The sequence below is a fragment of the Cervus canadensis genome, chromosome 4, assembly GCF_019320065.1.
Source record: "Cervus canadensis isolate Bull #8, Minnesota chromosome 4, ASM1932006v1, whole genome shotgun sequence".
NCBI lineage: Eukaryota > Metazoa > Chordata > Mammalia > Artiodactyla > Cervidae > Cervus > Cervus canadensis.
In genome coordinates, this window is record NC_057389.1 from 86,732,437 (window position 1) to 86,750,736 (window position 18,300).

An 18,300-nucleotide genomic window follows, 5' to 3' on the forward strand; every position below is an offset into this window, starting at 1 on the left:
GATGAGAACACAGACAATGATGCTTGTTGAGATATGCTATGTGATCGTGAGCCGGTCACATTATGTTTGCCTTGGTTTCCTCATCTGTAAAATGGGATCATGATCCTACCAGGTTCTGGGGATTACAGCAGCTCAAGAGATGAGCCAGGTCTTCAGGGCTTTGGTCTCCACTCTGCTAATTTTCAAGCTTGGACCTCAGCCGAGTCCCTCCCTGTTTTTGGTCCCAGGTATCCCATCCAAGTAACGGGTAGGTTATAACAAGTGCTATCTGAGGGTCAGGGGCAAGTCCACGGCTCGCGTGACGTCTCGCGATAGCACCCTTCTCGCCCCGCCCCCGCCAAGGGCCGGAAGTAGCGACGCCCGCTGGGCCCCCTGCGTCTCCGTGGTAACCGCCCTGCTGGCTTCCTCCTTCGCCCTTTAGGAGCAAGCGGCACAAATCCGGCTCGATGGAGGAAGACGTGGACACGAGCCCCGGAGGCGATTACTACACCTCGCCCAGTTCTCCCACGAGTAGCAGCCGCAACTGGACGGAGGACATGGAAGGAGGTGGGGCTGGCGGCGGGAGCTGGCCGGCTTTCCGGTCGGGGTTACCGCGGCTGGGACTACGTATTCCGACAGGCACTGCGCGGGCGCCAGGGAGTCGGGAGTCGGCATGGAGCCATGGGGCCTCCTGGGGATTGTAGTCGCGCGGGCTGCGTTCGGCTGGACGTAAACTCCGGGTTTGCATTCCCAGAGCTCTTTCGTTCCACTCTGACCGGCTTTCTTGCCCTCTGCCTGTAAACAGGCTATCTCTGTGAGTTTCTTGCTCTACAGAATTGACTCAGTATAGATTCGATCAGCAGGGTGCTTCTTCTTGGAGTTCCCCATAGACCCTCCAATTTAGCGTCGCCGCTAGAGGGTCCTGATACATAGGTTCCCTACTCACTAGGGTCCTGTCTGGAGTTCCTCCCCCCCACCCCCATCAAGATTCCCATCTTCACGGGATCTTGGTATGGGTGATTCCGGTTCCATAGGAGCCCCGCCTCTTCTCTTATAGCATCCTTTTCCTGGCAGGTTTTCTTGTTGCTCCTTTGTCTTCATAGGGTCCTCTCCAGAATGTCTGTCTCTTGAGGCCCCTGTTCTGTAGGGTCAGCTGTTTCATAGAGGCTCTTTTCTGTTGAACGCTGGCTCCTGCGGATTCTTTGTTTACTAACCGTCTCCCCAAGGGCATTCTCCAAAGGCTTCCCTTCTTTGGCGTTTCCATCTCCACCATCGTTGTCATCTAAAGAATCCCTTTAAAAAAAAAAAAAAAAAGAATCCCTTTATGGGAATTCCCTGGCGATCCAGTGGTTAGAACTTGGCGCTTTCACTGCAGAGGGCCCTGGTTGGATCCCGCAAACCGCGGGGCGCAGCCAGAGGAAAAAAAGAGAGAGAGTGTCTTTCACCTTAAGATTCCGCTCTCTAGTGAGCCAGCGCTAGCCATAAAGGAAGTGGTTTGCAGAGTCGCCTGTGGAAAGGACATCCCTGGCATTCCTCAGATTCTCTTGTCCCCCAATTTTAGAAGCTTGGCTCTACTCGATGTCTTTTCCCTTAGCAAGGATTCACCCCATCATATAGCCTAGTGGTTATGAACGGTGGACACTTGAGTCCCCCAACCCTTAGCAGCTTCCTGGTGCCCCTACCTCTCTGTGCCTCAGTTTCTTCATCTGTAAAATGGGGGTGTTAATACCTGGATTACCCACTCCATAGGGTTGTTGTGGGGATTAAGTAAATTAATGACATCTAGTGTTCCTAAAACAGGCCTGGCACATAATAAGTACCCAGTATACCTTTAGAATTTATTTTCTTCCCTCCTCCTCCTCTTTCCCTCTTCCCTACTCATGTAGAGCCTATGTCTTATAGAGATCTGTCTATACAAAGTCCCATACCTATAGGATCCTTGAAAAGTAATCTAAGATTACAATTAAAAGGGCAGATTCACTAAAATGGAAAAGAATCTGATGTATATATATCTGAAATTGAATCATTTTACTGTACACCTGAATCATTATAAATAAACTATTCTTCAGTAAGAAGAAAAGAAGGAAGAAAAAGAAGGCAGGTTCAGGCATCAGAGAAACAAGGGTACAAATCCCAGCCCTGCCTTTTGCTCCCTGAGTAGGCTGTGTACCCTTGGACAGGTGACTCAACTTCTCTGAGCCTCAGTTGCCTCATCTCCAAAGTGGGAAGATGAAAACGATCATTTTTTTGGAGAGTTGGAATGTGAATAAAGCAACCATCTAGCATATGATAAGTGACCAGGAAACAGGAGAGTTTCTTGGTGTTCACATCCTTATAAAATTCCCATCTCTTTGAATCAGTCTGTAACACAGCTGGTTGTGACATCTGAGGTCCCAAGGGTCCTCCCTCTTCCTCACTGTGGGCTCCCAGAGCAGGTACCTAATGCTGGGGGGACCTCTCTCTATTAGGCTCTAATTTATGAGTCAGAATGTCTCTATGGTTCTTTCTCTTTGAGTTCCCTATCTCTCTCAAGTTTGTCTCTATAAAGACCTGTATTCAGTAAGCTTTAAGTCTGATTGCAGATAATAGAAAACTCAAAAGGAAATACATTTCTCTCTCAAATAGATGTCCAGCCATCAGCAGCCCTGGGCAAGTGTGATGTGAGAGTTTTAGTCTCCTGCATTATGCAGCACTGAATATGGTTTTTATTCCTACATCATAGTCCAGAGTAACTGCTGGAGCTCCAACCATCATGTATCATATCCAGCCATCAGGAAAGAAGGGTCAAGTATGGGCATGTCCTCCCCCTTTAAACATAATTCTCAGAAGACTCACTTACCTCTTGTGCTTGTCTCCGAGCCCCTGAGTTAGTCCTAAGGCCACAGCTGGCTGTGATGGATGCCGGGAAATGTAGTTTTACTTGGGGCAATCATGTGCCATCTCAAATTAATGGTTCTGTTACTAAGAAAGAAGGATAAAGTAGATATTGGGAGACAGTGAACTTCTGCCCTGTCATTTCCTGATTGGAAACTCAAAAGCACTTCTCATTAACTCTGTAATTGAAGAGGTTGTCTACATATAAAGTGTATACTATTTAGAGCTGAAAGACGGCCTGTGCTGGGGTAGCCATAGCAGTCCTGAGAGGAAAAATTATAGCCTTCAGTCTATTGATTAAAAAAAGAGAAAGGCTGGAAATAAAGAGCCCAGCTTTCAATACAGGATGCTCAAAAAAGAAAAACAGCATTTTGAAAGGAAGGGAATACTGGAGAGAGTCCCTAGGGCTGGATCTGACCTTCCTGCCCTGAGAATGACATAGCCGTGACAGGGGAGGACAAGAAGGAAGGCTGTAACAGCTTCTGGTGTGTGATAGGGAATCACAGAGCCAGAAGGGGATGCCAGAGGGGGTCAGTCCCCCTGGAGCTCCCATTGGTTACCTCAGATGATGACAAACTTGCTTCCTTTTGTGGGCATCTCACTGGGCATCAAACATAAACACACAGACCTCTAGTGTGTGCCTGTCCCTGCTCTCCTGGTGCTCACAACCTGTTGGGGAGATGGATTCTGTCTTTTCCTCCCCCCTCCTCCTCCCCCTTCCTCTCCTTCCCTTCTTACACCACCTCCTCCTCTTTCTCCTCCTCCTGGCTTCCTCCAGCTTCCTGTCTAGACAGCCCCCAATTAGCTGTTCATTAAGGGGGTTAAGCTGATTAGAGCAGTCTCTCCCTTCCTCCGCTGTGGCCTCCATGGGCAGCAGGCCGCGCTCAGCTAACTCCCCAGCCCCAGCCTCCATACTCCAGTGCCTTAGAGGAGCAGAGGCCTGTTGCAGGGCAGGGGGGTGGGGGGAGCAGAATCTTGCCAGCCCCTCCAGGACAAGACCAACCCCCCCAGCCCAGGCAAGACCCCCCTGGGGTGTCTTGCAGCCACATCTCTCAGGACCCCTATACCAGCTTCCAGGCCTTTGCACCCTCCATGCCCAGGCCAGGAGTGCCTATTCACGTGGCCACCTCCTCCCCGAGGCCTTCCCCGATTACTCAGCCAAGCCTGGCAAAGAGGGGATCCCAGAACTCTGCTCTTGCTGCTTCTGTGGCCCTTCGCCAGGGGACGTAGGCCCTTCACAGGCAGTTATTCTGTTGTGGGGAGGGGGGGTTGGCTTACCTCATCCCTTTTTTAACTTTGCGGGGGTGGAGGGGGCAGGTGGGGGTGGCAGAGCATTGCCTGTGGTTACGAATTGAGTTTGAGTCCCAGCTCCACCACCTTGTGGCTCCCCAGGGTCTCACAGAGGGTCCTCACCCAGGTCATCTCTGCCTCGAAGGGACACTGGGTGATGTCTGGGACATCTCTGGTCATCATGACTGGGGTGGGGCTTCCTGGCTTTGAGTGGGTGGGGCCAGGGAGGCTGCTCCACACCCCACAGAGCCCAGGATGGCCCCACAGAGGGTGACCGGCTGAGATCAGCAGTGCTGGGGAGAGCATCCCACATAGTAAGTGCCCACTGAGCGGTGGCAGTTCCTACCGGGACTGTGCTCCGCCCACCCACCCGTCCACTCTGCACACCCGCTGCCCATGCTGTGTCGTGGGCTAGTTTGTGGGTCTCAGATGGGGGAGGTACAGGCCTCCCTGTTAGATGAGGAGTGTGTGCTTAAATGGAGGACAGACAGGCATGTGTGACAAGCAGGTGGAAAGATGCTGGGGGAGCGGGGCCCCTACTGGCACCTGTCTCCAGGTAGGTGTATATCTTCCACCGGCAGCGTAGGGATGCTCAAGGAGGCCGTATAGATAGGTATGTTGAACAGAAAGATGGCTGGTTGCATCAGGATGGAGAGGTCAAGGGCACACCTGCTAAGTGGAGAGACGCTTACTTTGATGGGGCACCTAGGGGCACCGTGTTAACTGCCACGGTTGCACAGGTGGGGCTCTTCCCAGTGTGTGTGTTGGACGAACTAGAGATGTTCAGATGCAGGAGCATCAGATGGGGTGTGTGGAACACAAGGGTGACTCTTTCTTGCAATGCGGGTGCCTCCCTGCCCCCACCCCACGCCCTGGCTCCTTCAAGCCGGTCTCCGGAAGTTCTAAAAAGGCCTGCGGAAGTGCGGCTGGGGATGGGTCCGGGCCGGGCTATTTCCATGCAGGACAGGCTGTTCCAGGAGATCCTAAGTGAGCGTGTGACAGCCCTAACCTCATTCTCGCCACAGCCATGCACCAGCCGGGTGCCCACTGTGCATACAAACATGTGCATGTGCGCACATACACCCTCCGTTGCTGCAGGGACACACACACCCTGCCCTGGGTCCTGCCAGCTCCTCCTGTCCCTGGGAAAGCCCAGACCTGCTCTCAAGCCCCTGCTTGACTGCCTGGTCCCTCTGGGCTGCCAGCCACATCCCAGGACATTCCACCACCCTCCCCGCCACCCCCCCACACACACACAGAGGGTGCGCACCCAGAGCCATCAAGGGCAGTGGTCTTTGTCATGGCAAAAGCAGTTGGTGGCCTGAATGCCCTTAACGGGCCTAACTCTTGGATTGGGCTCACACCCGCACCCCCACCCCCAGTGGTGCTAATGCAGCGACCAGAAGCACCCTATGATGAAATGCCTCGGGGAGGAGGGGAGGGAGGGTTCATCAAGTGTCCCAGATGGGACAGTGCTAGGGACACATGCAAGTATCAGCTCACAGAACCATGGGAGGAGACCCCAGAAACAGGGTCCACTTACTTTATACCATTCTTTCATTCATTGAGGCTGAGCTGGAGACCTTCTGGGTTCCCCCAGGGCATTCAGTGTAGGTAGTGAGACCCCTATCTGCAGAGGAATGGAAGCAGGTGATTCCAGTGCATGGGTTTGTGCTGGATCCTAGTCTGATGACTTCACCTGCCGTATCTCATTTAATAGTCATGATGATTCCACAGGGAAGGTTCTGCACCCCGAGTAAGGATGCCGGGGGCACAAGCACAGAGCCGCTCGGACTTGGGGCCAGACCTTCCCCTCTCCCACCTGGCTGCCTTCTCCAGGGCTCTGGCGTTCCCCAGGGGATGAGGGCAGCCCTGAGCTGACCCATGTCTGGAAGAAGAGAAGATGGGGGCCAGGCTTTGTCACCCAGGGGCCCATGGGGCATTAGGCCTCTCATCCCCATGGGCCACATGACCCTGGGTGGCCCCCTTCCCAGCTCTGAACCTCAGTTTGCCCTCTCTACAATGGGTTCGCAGCCTCTCGCCCACGAGTGGCTGGTGGAAGGGCGGGCACGGGCTCTGTGGGGAGGTCCAAGGGTCCTAGGAGGGGAGAGACCCTGCCTGCAGGCCCTTGACCGTCTGGCTCTCCTCACAGGCATCTCATCCCCAGTGAAGAAAACAGAGATGGACAAGTCTCCTTTCAACAGCCCATCTCCCCAGGACTCACCTCGCCTCTCCAGCTTCACCCAGCACCACCGGCCTGTCATCGCCGTGCACAGTGGTGAGCACTGCGGGCTCCAGGCGTGGAGGGGTGGCTGGGCCCTCTTAACAGGCCCCTTGCAGCCAGGGAAGTCCCACCAGTTGTCTGACCACAAGTCCTACTGCTGTATCCTCCCATCCAGGCAAGAAAGCCTGCAAGTGCTATGGCAGAGAGCACCCAGGCCTGACTCTTTGGAGGCCTCAGTTTCCCCTTTTGTACCAAGAGGTGCAGCCGGGGGCTCACCTCTCAACCTGCTCCCCATATGTTATACTCAAGTGACCCATGGACAGATCCCGGGGTTGGACAGCCACAAAAAGAGGCAGACACACAGGACACACACGGCGTGTCACACATGGACTTCCCTGGTGGTCCAGTGGTTAAGACTCTGTGCTTCCACTGCAGGGGGCATGTGTTGATCCCTGGTTGGGGAACTAAAATCCCAGATCACGCTGCTTGGTGTGGCGAAAAGATGAAAAAAATTTTTTTTAAGTTTAAAAAAAAAAGGCCACACACAGGAATGTGGGCGCTCCTGGCCACCCACATGGGCAGCATCACACTCACAGCAGCAGAGACAGACTCTAGCCACCACGGGGCTTGAGCTAAGCCAGTCACCCATCCATCAGGGCTCCTAAATGTCCCCCTCCCAAGGCTGTCCATAGAACCAAATGAGTTAAATCAGAATAAGTTAAACAGGAATCTGAATGTCATCTGTTGTCCCTTGGTTTGATAATAATGATTTAGTGCCATACAAAGGCAGGTATGTATACAGGACAGAGGCAAAAGTCAAGATAGCACAGCAATTTAGACTGGGACCCAGCAAAGCAGGGCCCCCAACTGCCACCTGTTCTTGTAAATAAAGTTTTATTGGCACAGGGCCACACCCAGCCGTGTACTCATCATCTGTGGCAGCTTTCAGGCGACAAGGGCAGAGCTGAGTAGCCCTATCAGAGACCCTATGGCCTGGAAAGCCAAAAATATTTACTGTCTGGCCAGAGAGAGAGAGAGAATAAAGGGGAGTGGCCACTAATAGATACAGGGCTTCTTTTGGGGGAAAGAAGATATTCTGGAATTAAAACTGTCACTGAATTATTTAGAACAAGAAAAAAAAAAAAAAGCAAATGCCGCACTGGACTATTACTGAGCAATGAAAAGGGGAGAAGCCCTGACACTCGCTACCACATTGATGGACCCTGAGAACACGACACTCAGTGAGAGAAGCAGGCACAGAGGACACACGAGATGTGATTCCACTGATGGGAAACGTGCAGAGCAGGCAGATCCACGGCCACAGGGAGTGGGTTCCTGCTTATCAGGGGCTGGGGAGGGAACGGGAGTGTTGCTCATGGGAACAGGGCTTCCTTTGGTGGATATGAGAATATTGTAAAAGAGATTCTAGTGATGGTTGCACAGCTCCGTGAATGTGCTAAAAAGGAAAGTGGATGTACACTTTCAGAGGGTGTATTTTATAGTGTGCAAATGATACCTCAATTTTTAAAAAAATTGGCCCACCTTCCATTTATGGAAAGAGCTAGCTGAGCCCTGGGTCAAGGTGTGGGCTGTGGGGCCAGTCAGTGTGGGCCCAGACCCCCAGGTCTGCCACCTGCCTACTGTGTGGCTAGAACAGGGGACGGTCCTTCTGAGAGTCATAGTCGTCCTCTGTTTGACAAAAGGGACGGCGGAATTTCCTGGTGGTCCAGTGGTTAGGGACTCCACACTTACACTGCCGAGGCCTGGGCTCAATCCCTGGTCAGCAAACTAAGATCCCATTAGCTACGCAGCATGGCAAAATGACAATAATAAATTTTTTAAAATAAATAAAAATTGTAAAAGGGGTGATTCCAGGCCCCTGTGGGCTCATGGTGGAGATGTAGGCATAACCCACTTGCATAAACACAGTGACTCTGAGACAGGGCAGCCCAGCGGGAGCCCCGATGACCACTGCCCACCCCCATCTCTACAGGGATCGCCCGAAGCCCTCACCCATCCTCAGCCCTGCACTTCCCCACCACCTCCATCCTGCCCCAGACGGCCTCTACCTACTTCCCGCACACGGCCATCCGCTACCCGCCTCACCTCAACCCCCAGGACCCGCTCAAAGATCTCGTCTCTCTGGCCTGTGACCCGGCCAGTCAGCAGCCTGGACCGGTGAGTGTGGGGCGGCGCGACCACCCCGGGGACCCCAGGGCATCGTTGATGAGTGTCAGGCGGCCTTTCCTCCCACCGGGCGGCTTCTGTTTTGCAAACACCTGGGTCCGCAGCCCCTGGAGTCAGACCAGTGGGAACTTAGCCTGTTTCAAATGTCTGAGCGGACGACCCTGAAATCAGATGTGATTACTCCTCAGCTCAGGCTGTCTTTGGCCAAACTTCCACCAAAGCTTTGATGTTCGGAGGCTTTTGGACCTGGGGACTGTGGGCGAGGTGATGGATGAAGGGGTACTCGTGAACGCAGGGAGATGTGTCCAGGCCGCCCGTGAGGTCTGGTGGTACTGATCCTGTTTAGGAGGAAGTGGGCACAAAGTGGCTTGAGGAGGCGGTGATGATACGGCCATCCCAGGATGCTGGAGGCCTGTGGAGCCAGGCCAGCCCTGGGCACCCACCAAACTCGTCCCGGCCAGGCCCATCCACAGCCCCGGGGTGGACAGCAGCCCGAGGCGGAGGGGGCACCCGCCGCCTTAACCACCTGTCTCTCTGTTCCCCCCAGTTAAATGGAAGTGGCCAGCTCAAAATGTCCAGTCACTGCCTTTCTGCTCAGATGCTGGCACCCCCGCCCCCCGGGCTGCCGCGGCTGGCGCTCCCCCCTGCCACCAAACCCACCTCCGAGGGAGGAAGCTCGTCGCCAACCTCGCCCTGTAAGCACCCAGGAAGGCGTCCCCAGGGGCCCCTCCCCTCCCCCGCCCCGCTGCTGGGGTCGGGGGCTTAGGCCCACCCGGTGCGTGCCGGCGAGTTTGGTGGGTCCCCAGATGGAGGCCTGGTCCATGCAGGGCCAAGGCAGCCTGAGGAGATGGCTGGGGGCAAGCCTGGGGTCTGCCTCCATTGGCTGAGTGGCCTGGGGGCCCCCGTGTGCCACCCCACCCTCACTCCCGTACCCAGGCTCCAAACGCTCCTCTGCACAACAAGCAGTAGGGGAAGATCTCAAACTGGAGGCGGGAGGGCCAGACCCGGCCCCCAGGTGCCTTCCGTCCGTGAAAAAGGGGAATCTGTTATGATGGTTGCTGTTTTAAAGTCAGGACATTTCACATAAAACTTCCAGATTTCCCCTGGATTCTTGGGGAAAACCGGCTACAGCGGGCTCTGTTCCTAGCTGCCAGTCTGGGCCACACCTTCAGACGGGACAGTCCCCACTTGCCCTTCTGTCCCCGGGAGGGCAGGGGTGGCTGCCCCGCCTTCTAGAACTTTCTGCTCTCTAGATGTAGGTCTGGGTGGTAGCCTAGTGGGAGGCCCTGGCTGGGCCTCCTAACTTGCCTGAGCTTTCCACTTTCGGGATGCGGCTGGAGAGATGACAGCTCACCAGCCCCCAGTGGCCCCCCCACCCTGGTCCAGGTATCCCCATCAGCCATGGCTCTGCCCCCAGCCTCCCCCTGAGCCCCATCTTTGTGAAGGTCTCTCTCTCCCTCACTCCCCAAATGAGCTTCCTCACCACCCCCCCCAACAGGAGGGGCCAGCCCTCCCTCTGGGCCCTGTCGGCCCCCTCCCTGCATACAGCACCCCCACCCCTAGAGTTTCTTCCCCAGCATCCACTTCCTGCCAAGCCCGGGGCAGCCTCACAAGTAGACATCTTTCTCCAAACACCAAGATGCAGCATTGGGATGCTGGGCTCCAATCCCACCCTTGAAGCTCCTTCCCTGTGTGACCTTAGGCAACTGTCCTCCCCTCTCTGAGCCTCAGTTTTCTCAGCTGCAAATTGGGACAGTCACAGGGGCGGTGCGGAGCACGTCAGTGAAACAGATCAGGGAGAACACTTAGCAGGAGGCAGGCGCAGGGCACAGAGTTGGCATGAGAGGCTGGTCATCACCTCCTCGCCCTACTTCCTCATCTGTGAAATGGGCAGAATGGTCAGTCTGCTGTGTTGAGGCCACTGAGTTAACCCTAGAATGCTGCCCACTGCCTGGTATATAGTAGACACATAATAGAGGAGGAGTGAATGTGGATTTTTTCTCTTTTGCCTTGTACCAACTTCTCTACCGCAGGTCCAGCCTGCTTTCCCCCCGCAAGCTCCCCAAGCCTCACTGCCTCCCACTTACCCTTGCTCCAGTGGAGACCACACGGGGACCCTTCCTCCACTCACTTCCCCGCACCCCAGCCTGGATTTTGAATCATTCCCTCACCCGCAAAACGTGATCAGTGAGATGAAAATATAAAGATGCTGCGTGTGTGCACCCAGCCTTCCCCGAGCCCTCTCCAGGAGGGAAATTAATAAATAAAACGCCCTCAATAATTCATGGCACCCCGCACGGCGGGAGGCAGGCCACGGGAGCAGGATGGACCAGGCACTGGAACTCTCTGAATAATTCACAGGCGGTTTCTGGATTATGAATCTTTCATCCCGCGCCTTCCCTCCCGGCAGACACCAGCCCGCGCGACCCTGGGGGCCTGAGCCTGTGGGCTTTTCGGGGTGCCCGAACCGTCCGGGGGAGGGCGGCCAGCTCAGAGGCGCCGGGTGCTGGGTGCGCAGGCCTGGCTGGCTGACCCTAAGCAGCGGCCACCCTCTCTGGTGCTCCCGCGCCGCCCCCGCGCTAACGGGCTCTCGGTCTCTCTCCTCCTCGCAGCCTACTCTACGCCCGGCACGTCCCCTGCAAACCGTTCCTTTGTGGGATTAGGACCAAGGGATCCAGCGGGCATTTATCAGGCACAGGTAGGGGCCAAGAGGCCGGCTGGCGGGGGGTGGGAGGGGCAGGGCAGAGGGGCCGGCCGGGCATGCAGGGAGCCCTCCCCCCAGCTGTACCCCTGGCGTGGCGGCTGCTGAGTGTGGTCGGGGGACCCGCCTGCCAGCTCCTTCCAGGGCCTTGAGCCCATACTGGGGGATATGCTGAAGCCCCAAATCCCGCCAGGGGATGTGGGGCTAGGCTTGTCACTGCCCCGGTCCTATTTGTACAGATGGGAAGACTGAGGCTCAGAGGAGAGGGGCTTTGCCCAGGATCACACACTGCATCAGCCCGAGCTTTCAGACCCCCAACCTTCATCCCCTCCCACGCCGGCCAGAGGGAGGCAGCGGGTGGCAAGGGATCCCAGGATGCCAGGGGAAGCTGGGGAAGCCAAGGCAGCCCATGGCAGGGGGGTGGGGCCTCCCAGTAGAGCATGCAGGCCCCCACCGCAGGCTCCAGCCCGCGAGGTGGGAGGGAGATAGCGAAGGTGGGGTTGGCATCACTGCCCCTGAGTGCACAGGTTGTGGGGACCAGGGCTGGCTGAGGACAAGACAAGGAGGCTCAGAGAGGAGGAGTGAGTCACCTGAGGCTGCGCAGCACTGCGGGGCCAAGCCTCAATGTGTCTGGAACTGAGACCCGTGGCTCCCAGCATCTCTCGAGGCAGGAGGTGGCCTCAGCCCCTCCCCGTGTGTCCCCAACTCCCACCTTTGGTCTGGCATCCGTATCTGTGTTGTGTGCAGGCCAGGAAGGTGCTGGCAGGTAGTGTTGGATGGTGGTGGCTGTACCCCTGAGCCATGCTCCCTGGTTGGTGCGTGTTGAGGACGGGATCACAGGACATAAAACGGCTGCTGCAGCCCCTCTGAGTCCCAGACGCACAAAGAAACATCCTGGGGCTCCCCACAACCATAGAGCATGGGGATTTGCAGGGTCCCCAGGGGTCACATTCAGATCCTCAAGCCACTGTGAGAGAGTGATCTCTTGCACCAGAGTCCACGGGCAGGGGACAGGGGTGAGGGCAAGAGGTGGACAGGTAGCCACGTCCCCCTTCCTCCACTGAGATCAGAATTAGCCAGGCTGGGGAGGCCCAAAGAACCTCCCGCCATAGCCTGGCCCCCTGGGGACCATTCGAGGCTGCCCTGGCTGCTGCTGGCAGCTCAGGGGCTCCAGAGTTGGGGGGACCTGGCAGTCCCCCTCCCTCCCTTCCCAGACTTTAGCTGAGGGTCCTGGGGTCAGGAGACGAGGGCTTCTGTCCAGCTCTTCACCCACTCTGAACCTCAGTCTCTTCTTCCGGCCTTGGGCACCTCCTGGGGAGTCCTTGAAGGGTCTGAAGCATCAGGGGACCAGTTTGATCCAGAAAGGGCAAGGAAAGGCCAGGACCGCCCCTCGCACACCCAGAATACTAAGTATCCCCCCTCACTGAGCCCTGGCCAGGATCCAGACAGAGGGATCGCTTGGTCAGGGTCACCTACTGAGCTGGCGCAGCCCCAGGCCACCCCCCTTCCGGTTGGGTTTTGAGTTCTATCCTGGTGTGGATACCCCTGCCCCCAGAGTGCTCAGGGAGCCAGGAATTTCCTCTCCCACTCTCACCTGGCAGCCCTCCCCACTGGAGGCTGGGCATGTCCTAATTGCTTCCGAAACCAAAGCTAATAAAAGCAACGGACGGCTGCGGGCTACCTTCTTCACCCTGCCCCGGTCTCCCCCATCCGTTGTGTCACCTCCCCTATCATCAGCCTCTGCAAGGGGGGGAGGGGGTCACCCCAAGTGGACAGCCTGGAAGGGGAGGGAAACCAAGGCAGGTGGGTGGCGGGAACCTTTGTTTCTCTGTGCTATGGTCACCCCCTGCTCACCCCCTGCTTGGTGAGCAGGCCCTGCTGGGGACCCAGAGAGGGTGGGACTGGGACTATGGAGGAACCTGGGGGAGGGGGCATCTGGGCCCCTGCCTGGGAGGGGAGGGGTCGGAGCCTGGTGTCTGACAGAGGATAAGGGTGTCCGGGCGGGGGCTCAGTGCTGCCAAGGGCTGGAAATAATGGGGAAGCAGCCTGAGCATAGCTGGCAGACCTGGGACGTGGGCTTTGGCCTGGGGGCCCGGGGGAGCCATGGAAGAGGTCGGGGGCGGGGGGTGGGGTGTGCATAGCCAGGGCTGGCAGCCAGAAAGAACTTTGTGGGGCTGGTGTCGGGTGGGGGGAGGGCAGCGAAGGTGTTGGATGGAGGACCCTGCCAGATTGTGTAGGCAGGACCTTGGGTCCCTGGACTAAGGGGACCCCCGACCCCGGCAGACCCCAAAGGGAGGGAAGGGGGAGGAAGGAGCCGCAAGACCCACTCCCCCATCTCGGAGCCCCTGTGCTAAGGGCTCAGAGCGGAGAGGCCTCTTTCTGGCGCAGTCAGCACTTCCTCCGCCTTCCTTGTTCCTGGCGGGTTGGCTCTCCTCTACACGCGCCGCCCGCCCCCCCAACCTCCGCCCCACTTCCCAGCCTGCATCGGCTTCTCCCTTCCCCACTTCTATCTCCTGCCCTCACCCTCATCAGCGCCTGGCCCCCTGATCAATGTTCTCTGACCCCAATCAGCGCCCCTCCTCTAATCAATGGCAATTGATCTCTCCCTGATCAATTGCCTACCTTCTTCATCTCCCCACCCCCATCTCTCACCATCCCACCCCTTCCCCGCAGTCCTGAGCCAGCCATCACTTTGGCCTCCAGAGTAGGGCTCTGTGGGGTCTGACACCTCCACCCCCACCCCTGTGTGAAGGGGTCGGTCCACCTGGCCTGGTATTTCCCCCCATCCTCTGCCCATCACACCTGGTCAGCAGATGAGCAGAGGGCCTGAGTGGTTAAGCCATGTGCCCAGAGCCACACTGGGGGCTCCAGCCAGGCCAGGGGGTGACAGAGCCCAGACCCCACTGTTGGCACTGTGCGGCCTCAGTCTCCCCCTCAGCTGATGGGGGAGGATGTTGAGTTGAGGGTGCCTCCCCCCGCCCTACCATTACGGGGGCCAGAGTCGGGCAGAAAGCTTAGGAGGGGAGGAGGCAGGGAGGAAGGGCCTGGGGAGGCTGGCCACCACAGGGGAGGGTCACGCCCAGAATCTGTCTGGTTGCCAACGGAAACCAGACATGAGGTAATGGCCAAGATGAACTTGAACTTGGCTGGAGGTGGGGGGCTGGGAGCCACGGCGCCAGTTCGATAGGATGGCCCAGCGGCTGCAGGCGGCCTGGTGGGATTGATCGCCCGGATGGAGTGTGACTGGTTTCCAGCAGGCGTGGGGGCACAGCGCTTCTGTGACCTCAGTGGGATGGGGCAGGGGGCTCCCTACCCCAGTCCCACTCCCCAGGTGGATTGGACACATTTCCAGGGGAAGGGACTGTACAGCGGCTTCCCTGTGGGGACCTAGGCCAGAGCTGTCCCTATAGACCTGGCCGCCTGAGCCCACACCTCTGTCTCCTCCTCTGTGAAGTGGGAGTCATGACCCCCTTAAAGACCAGGCTAAGGGGTCAGCCCCAGGCAGGGGGACAAGCAAGTAGCTTCTCAGGCCGTAGTTCAGATGCTGTCTTCTTCCCTCAAACGCTGGCGGACTTAAGCAAGTTACTTTACCTCTCTGAGCCCTTGTCTTCTTCACTGCAAAACAGGGTTGGGGGGCAGTAGTCCCTCTTTCGTGAGGGTTCTGGGGGAGCCATTAAATGGGAAAATGTTAAAAGTAAAGAAGAAACAAACAACCCCAGTCACAGCGCCTGGGCACGGTGCCTGTCTGTAAAGATTCACCAGTGGCCCTCCTCCGACGAGCGAGAGTATCCCCTCCCGCATTTTATACTCAGGGCTGGAGGTGAGGTTGCCAGATTTAGCGAACAAAACCACAATTCCAGATAAAGAATTTTCTAAAAAAAACTTTTTAAAGCACACGTATATCCCAAAAGTTGCATGGGATATACACTAAAAGGTTTATCCAGGATTCAGGTGTAGCTGAACTTCTGAGTTTTATCCAGCAGCCCTGCTTAGGGGCCCAGTCACTTGCCCAGGGTCACCTAGCAGGTTACCCAAGTCTGGGACAGAGGTCACAGGTTCCAGGGGTCGAGGGGGCTGCAGTGGGTATAGGCTGTGGCCCACGGAGCCTGACCCCCATCTCTCTGTCTCTCTCTCTCTCTCTCTCCCTCCGGCTGCCCAGTCCTGGTATCTGGGATAAGAAAGATTTCTTCCCACGCCCTGCTCCTTCGTCCCAGGAATCCCAGGGGGCCGCACGGCCGGCCCCCGGCCCACGTTTTCGGTGGAAAGCTACAGCAAGCAAGAACACCCCGCCGCCGACTCCCAGCCCGGCCGAAAGACAAAATCACACAGACACATAAACACAGGAGGAAAAAAAAGAAAAAAAAAAACGGGAAAAAAAAAAAAAAAGACAAACGGGGGATAAAAATTACAATACATAAAAATAAACCCACCCAACCAAGAAGATAAACGGTAAAGATGACAACGCTTCGGACTCTCGGGACACCACGGCCGGACGGACCGGACGCTCGGGATCGTCCTAAGTTATTCATCTCCTCTCGCTGCTGCTGCTGCTGGTCAGGGAGGCCCAGCCACCCCCGCCTCCTCCCAGGACCAGGTGAGCGCAGCCTGGAGCCCACGCCAGGCCCACGGGGCAGGACACCCAGTGAGGCCACCTCTCCACCCACGCGCCCACCACCACCTCCGGGACAGTGTTTGCCAGGTTGGGGAGGCAGGCCCTGGGGGGCCGGCAAGGACCCCAGCAGCAGGCAGCGGAGGCGGCTGGGTGGGCAGGGGGCGATGGGGCCAGAAGAGGGTGGCAGGGAGACCCCGGCAAGGCCAGGGCACTAGGACATATGGCGGATACTCGGCGAAGGAGCATCCGGCAGGCGTGGACCTCTACCTGCTCTTTCGCGCGAAGCCCTTCCGCACCCGCCGGGTTTGGGAGACGTCTCTATGCAAATGACCCCCAGCCCCACCCCAGGCATAGGAGGCCACCCCAGCGCACCCCAGCCCCCACCACCGGCTCCACACCCCCCCACCCACCCTGGGAGGGCCCCACGTTGCACACACTGTAAGAAATGCACTTTCCAAGGAAGGGGCTGGGGGCGGTGGAGCGGAGGGGCCTGAGGGCTGCTCTGGTCTCTCTATCCACCCAACCCTTGAACTGGGGAGGACCCCCCCACATTAGCCCGTGGAGGTGGGAGGTGAGAGCGAGTGGTTTAAGTGCCTGATTTCCACCGCCCGCCCCCCTCCCCTGTGTCCAGCTGGGATGTGAGTGGCCGTGGGCCTCCCCTCTCCCTCCTCTCCCGCAACCTGGCCCCTTCCAGTCGCTGACCCCTCATTGCTATGCCCCCATCAGAGCTAGAGAGATGGAACCCCCGCCCCCAGCGGGCCCAAGGGCAGAGCTGGGCCTCCTCCCAGCATCCTGCCCCGCTGGGGTACGGGGGCTGGGGTCTCGAGAAGCCGGTGTGCCCCTCCGCCCCACGCCTCCTCTGCCAGTGCCTTACATCCTGGAGCGACGGCCCCTCCCTGGTGCCTCCCGGCCCAAAGGGGGACCCCGGTTTGCACTTTCATCCCCCACCCCCTGCCGAAGTGGGCACAGCCAGGAGGCGTCGCCGCTGGGTGGCCAGAAGGAGAGGGGCCAGGCCGCCTGAGGTCCAGAACAGGGCTGGGGGCTCCGGCTGGGGGCGGGGAGGTCGGCGCCTTGGGGCTCCCTGCTGCCATGTAGGGGGGCCTCCCATCTGCTGAACATTTTCCGTTGAGCCGCTCCAAAAACACTAAAGCTGGGGACACGGGGTGCCTTTGCCCCGGCTCCCCGGCCCATCCATGCTCCTCCCCGGGATGGCCATCTTGGGAAGGGGGGCCTGGGAAGGGGTGCTAGGTGTTCCGGGGTCACCAGGCCCAAACACAAAGATGACCCCTTCCGGCCCATCAGTCTGAATCCCCACTGGTCTCTATGCCTGGCGCTGGGGAATGCCGATCCCCATCCCCGGCCTAGGCCAAAGCCATGGCCCTGGGAGGGCCTCTGCTCACTGCTCCCAGTCTGACCCACCTCTCCCTCTCCTGGTAAAACCCCGGTGCCCCGGGCCTGGCCAGCCTCCTCCCACCTCCCCAGACACCGGACTTTCCTCCCAAACCAGCCCAAGGGGCTTGGCGAACCCACTTGATCATAAAGAGAAAGACACCCCCCACACACAAGACCCTTCCCCACCAGCTGCACTCCCACTGTCCGGAGGGGTTCGAGAACCCTTGGTCCGTCCGTCTGTCCCCAGGGCCCCTCCAGCAGGTGGCCGTTGGAGACCAAAGCATGGGCTGCTCTGGGGGAGGGCAGGAGGGGTGGGTTGTGCAGTTGGGGTATCCGGAAGCTTGTCAGCCGGGAACCTGAGGGTGCGGGTAGGCAGGGAAGGGGAAGGGGCACCCGGCAGCCCCCAGCTTCCTAACTTTGCATGGTGCTTAGTCGAGGATTTCTGTGACCTGGCTCCTGACTTCAGCTCGCGGCGGCTGAAACTGCATGGCAATTGATACTGGCTCTATCTCCCTCCCCACGCCACCCCCCACTCCAGCCCTCCACCACCACCCTCCTCTTTAAAAGAAAACAAAAAAAGATACAGAAAAAAAAAAACCCTTAAAAAAATTCCATGTTTCCTAATTTGCACGAAATTTTCTATCACATGATGTGCCTTGCCTTCCGAGAATAAGTATTACCTTTAAACAATATCAGCGCACACAGATAGCTGCATGCACTGCTCGTGTAGTTTAAAAGAAAAAAAAGACAAAACAATGACATGAAATAAAAAGTAAAAATTGAAAAGGGATGTATTTCTATTTGTAAAATAAAAAAAAGAATTAAAAAATCACACTTAAAAATCACATTGCTTAAAGGAAAAAAAGCAATGCACGCAACAATCACCCCACAGTTTGCCCTGCCCCCAGCCTGCCCTGGGCTCTTGTCTCCCCATCTCCTGCTGCATTGGGGGTGCCCCCTGGTGCTCTGCAACCCCCCCCGGCCCCATCCTCGGGCTCCAGAGGGGTCATTTCGCATCCCCTGCCCACAGCAGCGGACAGA

At 57.4% G+C, this 18,300-nt stretch overlaps 1 protein-coding gene across 4 annotated transcripts in view; it reads left to right on the top strand.

The window, feature by feature from the left end:
* The window catches only part of NFIC (nuclear factor I C), a 69,147-nt gene extending 51,102 nt beyond the window's left edge, over window positions 1-18,045 (top strand). For 2 of the 4 annotated variants that reach the window (XM_043466131.1, XM_043466128.1), the window contains exons 6-11: window positions 422-546; window positions 6,296-6,421; window positions 8,361-8,545; window positions 9,102-9,249; window positions 11,167-11,252; window positions 15,415-18,045. In XM_043466131.1, coding sequence (XP_043322066.1) covers window positions 422-546; window positions 6,296-6,421; window positions 8,361-8,545; window positions 9,102-9,249; window positions 11,167-11,252; window positions 15,415-15,432 — 688 coding nt within the window. In that variant the 3' untranslated portion in view covers window positions 15,433-18,045. The remainder of the gene's footprint in view (window positions 1-421; window positions 547-6,295; window positions 6,422-8,360; window positions 8,546-9,101; window positions 9,250-11,166; window positions 11,253-15,414) is intronic. The other 2 variants (XM_043466129.1, XM_043466130.1) reach the window with 2 other exon arrangements.
* The last annotated feature ends 255 nt before the right edge of the window (window positions 18,046-18,300 follow it).